At 57.5% G+C, this 16192-nt stretch overlaps 1 protein-coding gene across 1 annotated transcript; it reads right to left on the bottom strand.

The window, feature by feature from the left end:
* Positions 1 to 1405: 1405 nt before the first annotated feature.
* POU6F1 (POU class 6 homeobox 1) lies at positions 1406 to 12681 on the bottom strand. Its single transcript, XM_010568539.1, has 11 exons — positions 12600 to 12681; positions 9754 to 9850; positions 8744 to 8942; positions 6788 to 6909; positions 6107 to 6332; positions 5132 to 5367; positions 4612 to 4740; positions 4205 to 4423; positions 3035 to 3173; positions 2481 to 2655; positions 1406 to 1751 (listed from the first exon to the last, which is right to left on the bottom strand). Exons 2-11 carry the CDS (start codon positions 9805 to 9807, stop codon positions 1406 to 1408), a joined length of 1845 nt encoding a protein of 614 aa, XP_010566841.1. The 5' UTR covers positions 9808 to 9850; positions 12600 to 12681.
* Positions 12682 to 16192: the final 3511 nt, after the last annotated feature.

Below are 16192 nucleotides of genomic sequence, written 5' to 3'. Positions count from 1 at the left end.
CCCCCCGCCCCCGGCCCCCCCCCCGCCCCGCCGAGGGCCCCGGGCCACGGCCCCCGCAAGATGGAGGCGGCGGAGCCGCGGACCCCCCCCACCCCCGCCGCCAGCGGGGAGGTGGTACCGCCCCGCCGCCGCGTCTAGCCAATGAGAGCCGAGAGCCACTAAGTGACGCGCTACGGGCGGTAGCCAATGGAGAGCTTCGGGCCGGACCCGCCGCGTGGGGATTGGGTCGGAGGGGCGGGGCGCAGACGGCGAGGCGTGGGACGCTCGGGTCCGTCCGTGCGGCGCCTTCCCGGAGGGTTGCGGGTTCGAGGCCCGGGCCCGGCTCATGCGTGTGCTGAGTTGCGCGGGTCTCAGCCGGCAGCGGGCCGTGGCGGGGGGGGGGGGCGGGTGTGTGCTTTTCTCCCCTCCCGGGGAACGATGCCGGCCCAGCTCCATCCTCGGAGCAGCTTCCCCAAAAACCCAAGCGCTGGTGGCATGGCGAGCCTGGGCAGGGTGCCAAAAGCAGCACTCCCTCTGCATCCCCCAGGGTTTGGGACGGGAGAGGGTGAGTAGGGACCCCACCCACACCCCTCTTCCTTGCCCCCCCACTCCGGAAAAAAGGGGAAAGGAAAAGAAAAAAGAAAAATACTGTTTATTTCACACCACTACATCAAGTGCATCAGTCTGCCGCGTCCCTGGCGGGGCGACCCAGCGTCCCCTCCCTGTCCCTCCCCAAACTCCCCCCCTCCAGCCGTTGCCTCTCCCCATCGCTCCCCGGGCGAGAGGGGTCGAGGGATGGAGCCCCCCAACCTGCCTGGCCCCGGGGCTTAGCATGGGGGGAGCAGGGAAGGGGGTGCTGCCTCCATTACGGGGTTCACCCCCCCAAAACCCTCTTGGGACGGTGCGAAGCCCAGTGAAGTCCCCAACCATCACCCACAGCGATGTCCTCACGGTGGGGGGGGGTCGCACCGAGAAGCCCCTCGCACTGGTGGGCACGAGGTGGGGGACCGCTGAAATCAAAGGGGGGGTGAAATTAAATTGGGGCTTACCCCTAGCGAGCCGTGACACTACCTCGGAAACACAGGAAAACGGCCAAAAAATGAAAATCACTCCTTTTCTGGGGGACGACGACGACACTTGGGGGGCAGGAGAGGCGGTGCGTGCAGGCAGGGGGTCCGTCACCACGCACATTACAGGCAAGAGGAGGCATGAGGCAGGCATGACACCTGACGCGAACACGCTTAGGTCATGTGTGATGTGGAGGAAAGGGGGACGGACACACGGACACACCTACGGGCACGGTGGGGTGGTGGAGACCCCAGCACCCACCGCGGGGCTGGGGGACAAAGTCGGTGGCAAAAGTGCTGATGGCAGGAGGTCGGGGTGGGCAACGGGGTGGGGGGACGTCCCCGTCCCCATCCCCTGTTTAGGGGATCTGAAAGACGTTGAGTTTACTGGTGTTTTTGAGGGTCTGCCGGCGGTTGCAGAACCAGACGCGGACGACTTCGCGGTCGTAGTTGAGCTCCTTGGCGATCTCGGTGATCTCTTGGCCGGTGGGCAAGGCGTTCTTCTCGAAGTAGGCATTGAGAGCCTCGATGGCTTGGGGGGTGAAGGAGGTACGGCGTTTCCGTTTTTTGGAGGGTTCCCCCCCGACGAATTCCATCAGGTTTTGTTGCCCCTCTTGGTTACGGAGCTCAGCTTCGCTCAACCACTTCTCCAGCACCGGTTTCAGCTTCTGGGCGCTCTTGGGGGTGATGTCCAGCTTCTCGAACCTGCAGCGGGCACCGAGAAACCCTCAGGGATGTGGCGAGGATGGGGGGGGGGACACCGAGGGGGACACACCGTGACGGGGTTGGGGGCACTGCTGCCTTCGGTGGGTGAGACCATGGTGGGGAGTGATGCTGCGGTGAGGAGCTTCGTGGGCAGCGACCTCACTCACTCTCCTTTTCTCCCATTTTCCTCCTTTCCTCCCATTTTCCTCTTCTCCAGGTTCCCTTTTCTCTGATTTTCCTCTTCTCCAGTTCTCCCTTTCTCCAGCTTTCATCTCTTTCTCTAATTTTCCTCCCTTTCTCTCATTTTCCTCCCATTCTCCCATTTTCCTCCCATTCTCCCATTCCTCCTTTACTCCATTTTTCCTCCTTTTATCCATTTCTCCTTTTCTCCAACTTTCCTTTTCTCCCTTTCCTTAATTTTCCTTTTGTCTGTTCCTCCTTTTCTCCCATTTTCCTTTCTGTTTTTCCTTTTTTTCCCATTTTTCTCCCTTTCTCCCGTTTTCCTTCCTCCAGTTTTCCTCCCTTTCCCTAATTTTCCTTTGATCTAATTTTCCTTCTTTCCTCCAATTTTCCTCCCTTTCCCTCATTTTCCTTTTGTCTTCTAATTTTCCTTCTTTCCCCCAATTTTCCCCCTTTCCCCCAATCTTCCCTCTTTCCTCCAACTTCCCTCCCTTTCTCTAATTCTCCTCTTTTTCCTCCATTTCCCCCCGAGGCTGCAGCCCCTCGTACCTGCAGATGGCCGACTGGCTGTAGGCCGGTCCCTCGGTGGCCGTCAGGGCCTGTCCCACCTGCGTCTGCGTCAGGCCGAGGGACAAACGTCGGATCTTGAAGTTCTTGGCGAATTCCCGGATCTCCTCCAGGTTAATCCCATCCTCCTCCGCGCTGCTGTTGGGAGCCGGGGGCTCTGCCGGCGGAGGGATGCAGGGGCTGCTGTGAAACGGCCATGGATCCGCCTCCCCTCCCCCGCCATAACGAGCATCCCCTTCATTAGGCTCCATAACGAAGGTTGGGTGCCAGCGGTCATCCCCAAGGATGCAGAATGCAGGCGTGCAGCATCCTCTCCCCATCCCAGGGGATCCTAGACATTGGCATTCCCACAGTATCCCCCACAGTATCCCCAGCATCTTCTCCCTATCCCAGGGGATCCCAGACCTCGGCATCCCCCCAGTATCCTCCCTGCCCAGTATCCCCAGCATCCTCTCCCCATCCCAGGGGATCCCAGACTCCATTATCCCTCTTCCCAGGGCATCCCAGTCCCCAGAATCCCCCCAGTGGTGACTCACTGGAGACCAGCTGGCTGACGGTGGGGGTCTCTGAGCAGGTGATAGGGACGGGCACAGAAGAAGCCTTTGCTGCCGGGGCAGGATTTGCCATCACCACGGCCGGCTGGGAGAGAGCTGGGGCCGGCTGGATGGGCTGGACCTGGGGCAGAGGGGAGGGTCAGCACCCCCAGAGCAGGGGCTCCCCCTCTTCCAGCGCCACGGCCGGGCTGCTGCCTGCCCACCGGCTTCATCCCTGCGGTGGCAGGAGAGTGGCCACCGCATTGCTTTTGCTGATGATGGAGGTAAGACAGGCTGGAATGGAGAGGTGATGCTGGAAACGACCCAGCTCCGTGCTCGGAATGGGGCCGTGACAATTTGGTACTGGGTTTGGGGTGTCCTGCCACGTAGGTTTGGGAGCAACCAGCGCCTCTGCTCATGCCAAGGTGAGGTTTGGTCACGTCCCATCCCAGCTGGGAAATTCAGTGGGCACAGAGAGTGGGATGCCCCACGGGGCAGCACGGTGGGGCAGGAAGGTATGCATCCCAAAGCTGCTCACGGGCTCCCAAAGCAATGTGGTTGGGTCCCAAAGCTGCTCACGGGCTCCCAAAGCAATGTGGTTGGGTCCCAGAGCAATACAGCTGGGTCCCAATGATGCTCTCATGCTTCCAGAGCAATGTGGCTGGGTCCCAGAAATGCCCATGTCCCCCCCAGGCAACATGGCCTGGGCCCAAAGAACATGGCTGGGTCCCAGAGATGCTCATGTGCTCCCGAAGCAACATGGCCGGGTCCCAAAGCAACACAGCCATGTCCCAAAGATGCTCATGTGCTTCCAGAGCAACGTGGCCACATCCCAAAGCAACGTGGTTGGGTCCCAAAGCCACGCAGCCAAGTCCCAAACATGCTCATGTGCTCCCAAAGCAATGTGTCTGGGTCCCAAAGCCACACGTCTGGGTCCCAAACATGCTGACAGGGTCCCAAAGCAACGCGGCTGGGTCCCAAAGCCACACGGCCAGGTCCCAAAGATGCTCACATGCTCCAAAAGCAATGTGGCTGCATCCCAAAGATGCTCACACGCTCCTAAACCAACACGGCCGGGTCCCAAAGATGCTCGTGTGCTCCCAAAGCCACGGAGCCGGGGATGGTGCCAGCCCCTTTGGCCACGCAGCCATCAGCCCCGTGCCCGTCGCTCACCTCGTTCTTGGGGGGGGGCTCGGGGGTGCCGGTTTTCTTGATGGCGGCCGCCTGGATGGCGCTGCCGGCCAGCGTGGCGATGACCTGGCCCTGGGCATTGAGCAGCAGCTGGGGCGTCACCGTCTGTACCTGCAGGTTCTGGGCCGGCAGAGCGGCCGGGGCTGGGCTGGCTGCCGCCATCCCGGGGGGGTTCACCACCCACGGCAGGGTCCCGATCACCTGGGCGAAGGGAGGAGAGCCAGAGCTGGGGTGGGGGGGGGTTGCATCCTGCAAACACCCTTCCCCGAGGTGGTGGGGGGACACACTGGCTGCATCCGTCTCCTCCTTTCCCAGGAGAAACAACCCCCCTGGTGGGGGGGGGGCAGCAGGTGGTGGGTTTGCAAGGGCAGGTCCCCCCTCAGCGGTACCTGGCCCTGGGCGTTGGTCAGGATCTGGCCCGTGATGCCCTGCACGCTGGAGATGGTGTTTGCGATCACGGGGGCGGCTGCCAAGGAGCCGAGGAGCTGGGTTTGGCCCCCGAGAGAAGCCGCGCTGATCTGCAGAGAACCGAAAGCCGGGGGTCAGAGACGTGGGTCACCCCAGGCCACCGCGTCCCCCCGCGCACAGCCGTCCACCCCCTTCCCCGTGGCAGGGTGACTCCTGCCTCGCTGTCGTGATGGGATGCAGTCCCTTGACGTCCTTAAATCCATCCTTTAGATTTTGCCTAAAGCAAAGCTGCCTGCGCGGTCGCTCGTCGTTCACCAGGGATTTGGAAACTGAGGCTGGGATCTTGCATGATCCCCTGGGACATGATGGCTGAAACAGAGTGCTTCGTCCTCAGGGAAGCACAACTTCTCACGGCTCTCCACGGCCACGTAAGGCACCGGATAAAGGGAAGCGGGTGCCGAACTCGCCCAGCTCCACGCTGTGGGCTGCCAGGCTCCTTACTATGCCAGGGTTAAAGGCAAATCCAGCAGGTTGGACGGTGATCTGGGTCTGCGTCTCTAACGGCTTGGCCACGGGCGGCGTGGGTGCTGCAGCGGGCTGTGGCAGGATGGGGGGCTGGCTGGGCGCGGTGGGGAAGACGCCAGGGGTCTGGAGGGGGGGCCGGGGCTGGACCGCAGCCTGCAGCGGCTGGGCAGGCTGCACCGGCGCTTGGATGGCTGTGTTCAGTACGGCAGCGGCTGCGAAGCAAAGAGACGGAGAGAGCGTGAGTCGGGGAGGAGACAGGGACACCGAGGAGACCCTGAGTGTCCCCCTCACCGCTCACTGTCCCTTCCCAAAGGGAACCGAATCACCAGGTGATTCATCTCCGCATGCTTGTGTTATCGCAGAGAAAGGTCCCCCCAGCCCTGGTGTAACAGGCAGAGCCGAGCCCCTCTGCTGCAGCAGGACGCATCCTGCCCGGCTGGGGTGCTGGGTCTAACCCAAACCAGGTGCTGCTGCCCGCACAGAGGGTGAGGGGCACCTCCGCGGTCCTGTCATCTCCCCTCTCTGCGAATCATTCCTGGGACAGACTCCTTCCCTCACGGGAGCTCAAGAGGCAACGATTCCCTCTTACAGGGAACGGCATGAATCCTGCTCCGGGCAGCGCCGGAGAGGCACCCATCCTCCTGCTCTCATGCCCGCAGGTCTCCCCCCTTGCAGAACCTCACCCGCTGCAAGGGGGTGCCATACCCAGAGCCCCAAATCTAACCTGGACCTCACATCCCATTCCTGTGTGCTGCCTTCCTCCCTCTCGCCGTCCTCATCCTGCCCTCGCCTTCTCCCACGCTCCCAGCACCTTTTGTACAGGGGGAGCCGCAAACAAGTCCCCAAAATAAAACGCCATTGCAGACCCCTCCTGGAGAGGACAGCCTGGATTCTGCACGAGCTGGGGGAGGACGAATTAAGGAGGCTGCAAAGCAGAAGAGCACCAGTTACCTTGCAAATTGGCTATAGGCGGTTTGAAAATTCCCCCTGTAGGAGAAGCAGCCGTCAATCCGGGAAGGGCAGCGACCGTTGCTGTAGGAAATGTCCACACAGCCAGCCCCTGCTGACCTGCCACTTGACCTGCAATACTGATGGGGATAAGAAGAGGTTGAGTAACTGTCCCTGCTGGAACCATTACTCCTGTCACAACTGTTGCTAAGTTTTCCTGAGTCAAGACCTGCAAAAGTAAACAAGATTTAAAAAAGAACAAAAATCAACGCCACTGCAGATAGCATCAGCGGAGCATAAGTCTTTGCAAAGGGGCCCGTAGACCCGGCGGCCGGGCGGCCCGGGGTCCCTCCCATCTCAGCAGCTGGGTTCCCAGCTCCACGGAGTCCCCCTCTCCGTGGGGAGACGCTGGGGGGGATCCCCCCCGTCCCCCCAAACCACCCGACGCATCTCTGGCAGCACCTCGGCGGCGCAAGGCCCTTGGCGAGGGCGCCAAGCAGAGGGAAACCGCCTTGGTTCGGGGCGTAGGTCCTACACCCTGCGCCACGAGCGGTCGTCTCTGCCCTCGGGGTTTGCCTACAGCAAGCGGACGCCACCCCAGGGGGTCCCCACCTTGTCCTCCCCCCTCCACCCCAGCCCTCTCCCTCCTCTCCCGCTCCCGCTCTGTGGCTGCAGGGTAGTTACCTGCGGGGTCGCTTGCACGGCCAGCGGGGCCAACGTCTGCGGCTGCTGGCTCGTGGCGTGGCTGAAGGTGCCGACGGAGGGGACGGTGCTGGGTGATGCTCTGGCCGCCGGTTTGGCTTTGCCTGCGGAAGGGCGGAGGAGATGGGTTGGAGAGATGCTGCTGGTTGAGCGATAGCAGCTTGTCTGTACAAAGGATGGGGGTGAGGGTGGGGGGCACCCAAATTACACACACCCAGGGAATGAACACCCTCCCACGGGTGTCCCGGGGGAGCTGCAGACCCATGGAGCCAGCGTGAAACCCAGCGTGGGGCATCCTCGGGAACAGCGCTCTGCGTCCCCCAAGGTGGGGTTGCTGCCCAGGTTGTGGGATGCAGGGGAAAGGTATTTGGGGGCTTCTTATGGGATGTTTTGGGGAGGAGGCAAAGGAGGGAGAAGGGAGAGGTTTGGGTCACTTGGGGAGGAATGAGTGTGGGGAATAGGGGGGTTAAGGAGATACAAAGGAGCTGTGGTATGTAAGCGGTTTGCTGGGCTGTGTGCGCCTCTCTCGGGCTGTCGGATCCGGCAGGAGATACTTTCCTCCGCCAGCTGCTGGCTCCAAAATTAGCAGCAATTAAAGCGGTGTCAGCCCCCGAACCATTTACCCAGGAAAGGGGAGCTGGAAAGGGAAGGGACCAATATCACCTAGCCAGCACCCAGCAGAGGGGCATCCCCCGTGGGCTGAGCTTCGTTGGGTGCCTTTCAACCCTGCACCCAAATTCACAGAATATATAATATTTCATAGTTATTGTGAACATCCGAGTAAGAGGAAACCTTGCTCCTAATCCATATTTATTACTTGCAAAAGAGCTACTTGTTTTTTGAGCAACCTCTTGTATTTATTCTGCTCAACTTCTAATAATGGCAACCCGCGAGTATAAAACCCACTTAATCCTCTTCTATTTTTGTAAAAAGAAAAACACCCTTTTCCTGCCTTTTCCTTTGGCAGAAAAAAAGTTTTACCAAATAAATACTTTTCTCATCTAAGAGCCAGGGATTTCTCAGGTTTGGTTCCTTGCCCAGAAATAACTACAGGTCTGCAAGATTTAAAAAAGCTTTTTTTTTTTAATTTCCTACCAAAACCAAGCACAGATAACACCCAGCACTTCCCAAATTGCAAAGACTGTGCTACAGGCAGCAACGCTGCCAGGTCTGATGGGTTTTGTGTAGCCTGCTGTGCTTTTCCTCCCCTCCAGCCTGCGGCAGCAGGACCAGAGCATCCCCCAGTGCGGAGGGACACTCGCCTCTTCCTCTTACCAACTGGCCTCAAACAAGCTACAATCCTGCCCTTTTTTTTTTTTTTTGGCAAAACCATGGGAATCTGGTTGTGCTCTGAATACAGCACAGAGGTGACAACCAGAGAAAAGTCCTATTAATAAATAAAGCACAACAGTGGCAGGAAAGGGGATGGGACAGGGGCGCTTGCAGGCGGGCAGGAGAATTGGGGTGCCGGCCAAAAAGCAGCAAGGAATAGAGCAGGATCTCCCCAAAGCCTTATTTCCAGAGCTGCATTCCCATGCGAGAAGGGACGCACCTGCAGTGAGCTCAGCACCCTGGAACAGCCCAGGGCTGGGGAGAGGAAACCCAAGCCCCTGCTCTAAGTGGCTGTGGGAAAACTGAGCTCCCCAGCAAAACATCTCATCGACAAATGTCCTCTCTATTTTAAGCACATGTTTGAGGGCTGTCCTCGATGCAGGATGCTTTTCCCCATCTCCTCCTGGAGGAGGAATTGGTTTTGCTAACTCCTAACCCAGCTTGGCATGGGGATGCTCCAGAGCAGGGTGTGAGTCTGCCTGCGCTGATGGGCGCAGCGCGTCCTCCCGGCTCCGACCCAGCGGTCCGGAGCCCAACTTCACTTGCAGGGATGGACAGACCAGGGGCAACCCACAGAATGAGCCCCAGGGAAGGAAAGTGTCTTACCGGCTGCCTCCCCGCTGCATGAGCTCTGGGTGCTGTGTGGGACCTCCTCTCTGCCTGGGTGGCCGGTCTTTCCCGGGGAGCCCCGTGCTACCTCCCCTGGTGGCATCTCCAAGGGTTTCCGGTCCTCCTCGGCCGGGAGCGGGGTGTCCACGCCAACCTCCAGCACTCGGATGGTTTCATGGCTGGACATGACAATAACCTGCAGATGTGCCCCAAAATATCCATCAGGTCCGGGTGCCCAACCCCACGGCGGTGTCCCCCAGGCCACGCACCCCAGGGCAGAGCAAAGAAGCTCCCCCTGCCCCACGGGAAATGTCCTAGGGTGACTCTTAAAACCGACCAAGCAGAGCCCACCCTGTCCCCTCAAGGAGGGATGGATGGGACGGATCACAGTCCCCCCCAGCACCTTGCTGCTTTAATTAATCAGCAGCTTCTGGGCTCTGATACACCCCAGCTCTGCATGCATCAGCGGGCGAGACCTTCAGCAGGTAAATCACGGCTGCCAGCGGCCGCAGCACCCCCGGCAGAGCTGGCACCACCATATCTGCAGCACTAGTGCGAGCACTGATCTACAGCCCTGGGGGTCTGACCCAGGGTCGGGTGAGCCCTCCAAATCAAGATACGATTTCTCCCGTATTGAGGAGACATGGAGAGTGATGAGCAGAGATACCTGCTGCTCCTCCAGCTCTCCCGTGGCTGCAGGCAGCCAAACCCTGGAGCAAAGATCTCTTGCAAACAGCGAGGCTGCAGAATGAGGACCGCACGCCTCCTCTTTGTTGTTAAAAAAACCCGAGATGAGGCAACCAAGCTCCAAAAGATGGGGCTGAACATCTCCATGCCCAAGTGTGGGGGCAAACAGGGTGGTCGTGAGCATGGGGTAGGAGTGAGATGGTTTTTCACCCGGTGCCAGGGCACACAGTGGGGGTCCAAACCCCAAATCCCCACCCCGTGGCCCTCTGGGTTGTGGGGTGTGAAGGGGTACAGTGGGGATGGAGCCGGCGACGACATACCTGCTCGTTGACCGTTAGCGAAGCCTCCTGGGGCTGCACGGCTTCAGTGTCCATGGTGTCCCGGCGAAGGTGGGAGAGGGCTCAGACCTTCCACATGCTGCAAGTGGGGAACACGGGAGGGTTCATCATTGACACAGCGAGCGGCTTGGGGGATCACACGCTGGGTCGACCCAGGGTGCAGAGCAAACCTGGTCTTTCCCACTGCTTCCCTGCTCCTCTCTGGCTCTACCACCCACCTCTCTCCCACTCTGTACTGGCCCCGGCTGTGATTCGGGGCACCGCAGAGCTTGCTAATGCCCTCCTGCCCTGTGCCGTGGGGATGCATGCTCCTCCCCAGGGGAGGCTTTGGTGTCTCAGGTACCTCCCACCACCTTCCATCCTCTTGGCAAGAGGTCATGGGACATGGGGTAGTGTAATTTATTGGGTGAACATCAAATATACAGGCAGCAGAGCAAGGGAAGGGTTAATGCAAGGGCCAAGCCTTTCCACCTCTTCTCTCCCTTTGGGACATGAGGATGCAATTCCTATAGCGTCCTTTAGAAACTCTAAAAAACCAGGCACGGACCACATGAAACCACCTGTGCCTCCTATTTGAAGCCCAGAGCAGGTCCCCAAAGTCTTGGCATGACGCTTTGCAGCTCTCCCAAGCCCCTGACGCTGGCTGCAAGAAGTAGGAGAGTCAATTTGCTCTTTCCTGAGGGGACCTAAATTGATGGGGACACTTCATTAAGCTGGTGAAATGAGTCGTTCATGGAGGGAAGGGGCTTGGCACACCTGTTGGAAGGCAACTCTTCCTCTTCCAACACCCTTCATTAACTCATTTGGTCACGTATTGTCCCCTCGCTACCTTGCAGAAGCATAATTGCCTTTATAAGAGGCTTATGAATTTTTTATTAGGAACGTCTCGGGGATGCATTTAACCAGCCAGCCTGGATGACATTCAAAATTACTCGATGCATGTGCAAAGGTGTCCTTGTTTGTGTAACTGCTCGGGAGCCTGGAGGCATGTTGATGCTGGTAGTTGCAGCCAGACCCCAGCTCTCCCTGTCCCAGCTGTCCCAAAATGCTGGGCAGCGTCTGCTCGCCTCCAGTGCTGACCACCTCTGTGCTGGGCCTGATCCTGTCTCTGCCCCACAAGGGATGCTGGCATCGCACAGACCAGCCAGCTCAGCCCTCGGCAAGCTCTGCAAAGCCGAGTGTGTTAAACGGAGGCAGAGCTCTGGCAGAGCCTCCCCGGGCTCACAACTCATCCGTAAGGGAATTTCAGCCCCAAACTTGTGTTAGTGCATTTCATCCCTTGTTTTTCACTTCTGCCAGGGAATGTGGTGCGGCGCGGGCATCCCCTGCCGCTCTGCTCTGCTGTGATACATCGGCCCGTCATGTCAGCCCAGGAGACACTTCCAGGATGCAAGAAACATCCCCCGGCACTGTTTTACAAGCCCTTTATCGTTTCTCTGTGTCTTAGAAGCCACCAGGCTCCTGCTGAGGCCACCGAGCGTATCCTGAGCCAGAGCTGGTGTTTGTATGCAATTAGTAAACACAGTTATTCGGATCCTGTTGATCCAAAGGGGCCTAAATTGAATTAAGAGCCAAATTCTCATTTGAAACTCAACAGGGGCCAAGCATCTAATTCCCTTAGGCTGGCTTTTGTACACACCACTCACTATTTATTATCTGCAGTGAAGTGACGCCTGGGGTCCCAGCAGAGACGGGGCTATTTCCTTCGCCAGCCGCTCACCCCAGCTCTCCTCCTTCCTTAGCCCTGCCAGGCTCAACCCAGAAATTCACACAGGACCCAGAACAGTCCTGCTGCCAGATTCAGCGAGGACTTTTAGAGCAGCCGGTGACTGATCTCCAGTAGCCGCTGTGAATTTTTAAACCTGGCCTTAGCTTCAGAGCAGACAAACACCTTGGGATGCCAGTGCACAGTTTAATTAACAATTTATTCTAGTGCAACAGAGAACAGAGCAAGGGACGAGCAAGTGGCTTATGCAGGCAGCTGGCATTATTAAAAGTTAATGAGCTCTCCAGCAGCCAGAGCCCAGCAAACGGCGAGGCAGCCGGAGCAAGGGATATTTGTACTGCCTGCAAGGGGCAGGCAGTGCAGGCAAACCAGCAAAACAACGGAGCAAAGTGTCCCGCTGCAAGAAGAGCAAGCAAGGGAAGGAAAACTCTCCAGAGGAGCTTTCTGAACTTCTCTGGAGAGTAGCTGGCAATGGAGAGGGTCGTTGGGGGCATGGGAGGGGCTCTGACCCTGCGTCCTGCTGAATTCACCCCACGGGCTGTGATCCACTTGCTCCAGGTAGCTGCTATCTATCACTTTATCTTCCCCCTGCACCACCGGACCATGCTGGCCTGGATGGATCCCGGCACAAGCAGAGCAGCCCCTAGGGCTTTGCTAACGAGGAGCAAACCCCAGCGTCTTGTGGCAGCTTTTTCCTACACCTGAGCCTGGAAAAGGTGGGAAAGCTTCCTCCTCTCGTCCCAGCACCTCCATGTCCCAGGGATCCCTCCTCGGCTCCCCACTCTGGCTGTCACATAGGGGTCTTCATTTATAGCAGGTAGTTGAGCCCAAATTGGGATCCCAAACTGGCAGGTGAGGGCACAGTGACTGCAGCTGGAACGGAAGGGGCAGCGGAGGGGCTGCTTGGTCTGTGGGGAGACCCCTCCTGCACAGCCAGGACACATCCAAAACTCAAAACCACCCGCAGTGTCACTACAGAGCAGGGCCTGGAGCGGTGGGGGGCACGGGGCTGCTGCGTGGGGAATACGGAGCCGAAATCCTGTGGGATTGCTGCGGCGATCTTCAGGGCAGTGTGGGGAGAGGTGGCAGCCCCGGTACTCACTCACTGTTTGCTCTGGGGTGAAAGGACACTCCTGGCAGGAGACGGGGCTGGCTGCTGCGTCCTGCTCCTTGGGGCGGGCTGCTGGGCTGCGGCACTCCGGGTTTAGGCTGTAGGGAGAGAAAAACCAGAGCTGTCTCTGTGTCGAGCTCTGCCTGCTCCTGTGCTCCCCAAAAGCGATGAGGAGCAACAAGATCCCGCGCATCAAGCTCTTGGCGAGAGGGGACAACTCAAAAGCGTCCCATCCTCGCAACTTAATTCTCCCTTATGGCTCCTCATTGCTGCTGAAGGGCAGAGGAGCTTTGGGAACTCAAGCTGAAATGGCGAGCTGCCTCTAAAGCCCGTGGTACTGAGAAGTTAATGCACGTGTTGGCTTTTCTCAGAGGCTCAGAGTTTGGTGATGTAAGGAGGACCGAACACCGCTGCGAACACCAGACCTCGCTGTTATCTGTCCCCATCCATCCCAGCCTACGTTAAAGAGCCTCTCTCAGAACCTCAGATTTATTCTAGCACAATCGGAGTGGCGAAAGGCTGAAGAGGGCAATAATATCCCTGCTCTGACCGCTGTATTTATCTCTGTGTGAGCCGTAGATCTGTTCAGGCCTGCCCCGTGGGGGAAGACTCAAATAACACGGAGAGTAGAGGAGAGGAGAGATTTTTTCTCGGTCCTGTGCAAAGAGACCAATTAGTGTGCTAGACGATTAAACAGACATTTCATAATGTCAGGCTCGATGCAGTTTGGCGGCGTGCTTCGGATTTCGGAGTGGGCTGCTTCTCCTGTAGCAGACATTCGGCAGGTCGGCAGTACCATTTCATTTCGTTTCTTCACACTTTTTTTTTTTTTTTTTTTTTGCAATTAATGGGACAAATAATTTGTCCAGATGGTGGTGTTAAGTGCACACAGCAAGAAGACAGCCATTTCGCAACAGATGGCGGCAAGGAAATGAAATGCACAAAATAATAATAATAATATTTAAAAAAAAAAGAAGGGGGGAAAAAAAAAAGGGAAGGATAATTTAAGATGCTCCGAGTCTCACTGTGAATATAATTGCCGTGTTAATTACAAGTGTTGATGAGTCAGAGATGTAGCCACTTGGATCCCAAGTGGGTGGAAATCTAAGTTTGAACGAACTTGCCACAGGTGAGAAACCCTAAGAGGTTAATTAAACCTGCTTCGCGCAGAAGACATTTTGGACACGACTACCGCTCGCTAATTACTCGCTGTCGTTATCTTGGATTAATTCCTTTGGATGGACGCTCCGATCCCAGGCTGAGGAGTCTGAATGCACCATAAGCAGATGCCAGCTTCAGGTAGACAAACCCCAAAAGCTGGTGCTAAGACACCGGTTCCTGCCCTGAGGTGGGTTTGCACGCTCGCACCCCAACGGGGCAAGTGTGCAAATACACGTGGAGGTACAGACACGCCAACACCTCCCAGTAAAGCTGTGTCCAATGCAAAGGGGGACAGGTCTGGGTCGTGGTCCCGCTCCCTGGAAATGAAGCGTTAGGGTAACAATGCAGCCCCAAGCATCCCTTGCTGCGGTCTTGCCAGCTCACGTGATTTTTTTCACTATGTTCGAGTGGAAGGATCAGGCTGGAAATGATGTCAACAGAGGGAATTATTTTTCAAAGCATATTTCCAGGTGTCACAGTGGTGGAGACCTGGACCAAAGCGCAGCCGAGCAGTTTGCAAGGTTTTTTTCCCTCCTCACAAATCAGCTTCCCTCTTAAAATGCCTTTTTACCCTTCTAAACTTTATCACTTTTGAGAATTTCCTGCATTTACTGATGGGGAAACTGAGGCAGGGGACGAGACACGACGCATTGCCACCAGACCTCAAAACCATCCATCTCCGACAAGGACACGCATCCCAGGGCTGCCTGGCAAGCATCCCTGTACCCGAGCTCACCCTCCGCAAGCCAGGAGGAAAAAGAAAACCAGGCATTTTCTTCTAGTGGGAGAGGAGCCGAACTGGCCAGCCCCAACCTCTGAAATAAAACCTTTCCGCTAAGCAGCAAAACGATGTAAATCTAATTTCTACCCCATTTCCACCCCCATTCTTCTGGCCCTGCAGCAACCCTGCCGGTGCGGTGCCACAGTAGGGCTTCGGGTCCGGGCACAGGACTGCAGCCAGCCGATGTAGAGCCTTGCTGAGCATGGTTTTACAGCCAGCTGTTAAATTCCTGAAGATCGGGGCTGTAAGGGAAAGCTGGCGGCATCTGTACCGGCAGGACAGTGAAATCTTTTTTGAGAGAGGTTTTTTTCTGCTGGGAGGCTTTTGGAGGAGACATGGCAGCTCCCCAGCGTCCTTCATCCACAGTGTTGAGTCAACTTCATGCCTGGAAAACCCTGGAGCCAGGGCTGAGGCCGCTGAATCCCGGGAAAACTCATCTACTGGCCCAAGTCACCTTCCAAAGGCGCAGCCGGGGCCGCTCAGGACTGATCATAAAGTTTATCAACAAACCGAGGGGCTACATTGAGCCTGGACACATGGCTGTGGCGAGCCTGCTGGGGCAGAGGCTAGCTCAGGAATTTGCATTGGTGAAGAAAATGGAGCTGCTGACACGTAGCAGGCACTTCCCAGCCTGGATTATGTCGCTCGAGAGATGCAAACGGCACCGGAGCAGGACACGGAGAGGTTGGTTGGCATCGATTTGGCCCCAGCCTGCGTAAAGCTGCCAGGGATGAGCCCTGCCACAAGCGCAGCTCGCTCCGGCACCCCGATCCCAAACAGAAACACGGGTGATCCTTTAATCGCTTCATCAGAGCGTCTGCTGCCCGGGCAAGGGAGAGGAAATACCCGGCGGAGGGTCCCAAAACCTGCTTGAAAAAAGGGGGAAAACCCAAAACCAGTTGACCAGGCTTTCTTGCCAGTTTGGCAGTTTAACTCCATTATTTGCAAAATCCTCTTTGCATCATTAAACATTTTTCTCCTGGCCATGTCGTGTTTTTTCACAAATAGGGAAGATGCACGGGAGACCTGCGTGCTGCATTCCGCTCTGCTACCGCTGGGCTGTGCAGCCTTGGTTGAATCTCTTCATCTTTGCTTTGCTTCCCACCTTCACGGGGTTTTGGGGGAAAAAGCCTGATCCCGAATACAACCTCCTGCCTCTGTGGCCGTGCTGAGGGTGGTGGGGGTCCCCTCTTTGCTGCCTGTTTGCAATGCAAACCCTGGCCGGCTCGTCCCGGCATGGGGAGCAGCCGGATCAGCTTACGGTGACTTCCCAGGAATCCGCTCCTTTCTCCGGAGAGACAGGAAAGTATTTTTATTCCAGCTACACATAGACAGAGGAGATGATGGGATTAAGTTCACCTCCCAAGGTCATGCCAGAGGAGCGTGGCAAAACCAGGAGCAGATTTCGGATCTCCCAAGCTGGCGCACTCGGACCTCCCATCTGTCTCCCCCAAAATAGTGTCCAGTGCATCAATCGCTCTCTGTCCTGCCAACGCCCCGGGACTGGAAGCCACCTCGAGGGTCAGGACATCTCAGAGGGACATCACGGTCGGTTTGGGGGGCACAGGGCCCCCCCACTCAGCCTACGGTCCCATGAAATGCAATGGGGGGGGGGGGGGGGGGGGGGGCCGGGGGGGTTTGA

This window comes from Haliaeetus leucocephalus, unplaced genomic scaffold (genome assembly GCF_000737465.1).
Source record: "Haliaeetus leucocephalus isolate CR32 unplaced genomic scaffold, Haliaeetus_leucocephalus-4.0 Scaffold246, whole genome shotgun sequence".
Lineage (NCBI taxonomy): Eukaryota > Metazoa > Chordata > Aves > Accipitriformes > Accipitridae > Haliaeetus > Haliaeetus leucocephalus.
The sequence above is the reverse complement of the archived record's forward strand: the minus strand, read 5'-3'. Positions and strand labels throughout refer to the sequence as shown.

What these genes read in the sequence shown, in the direction of transcription:
- POU6F1 (XM_010568539.1), bottom strand. Translation starts at nt 9,807, where the DNA reads ATGGACACTGAAGCCGTGCAGCCCCAGGAGGCTTCGCTAACGGTCAAC. An exon ending in AGCCCCCCCCCAAGAACGAG is followed by an intron (nt 3,174 to 4,204) that starts GTGAGCGACGGG and finishes CCTCTGCCCCAG; the next exon opens with GTCCAGCCCATCCAGCCGGC. An exon ending in CGTCAGCCAGCTGGTCTCCA is followed by an intron (nt 2,656 to 3,034) that starts GTGAGTCACCAC and finishes CTCCGCCGGCAG; the next exon opens with AGCCCCCGGCTCCCAACAGC.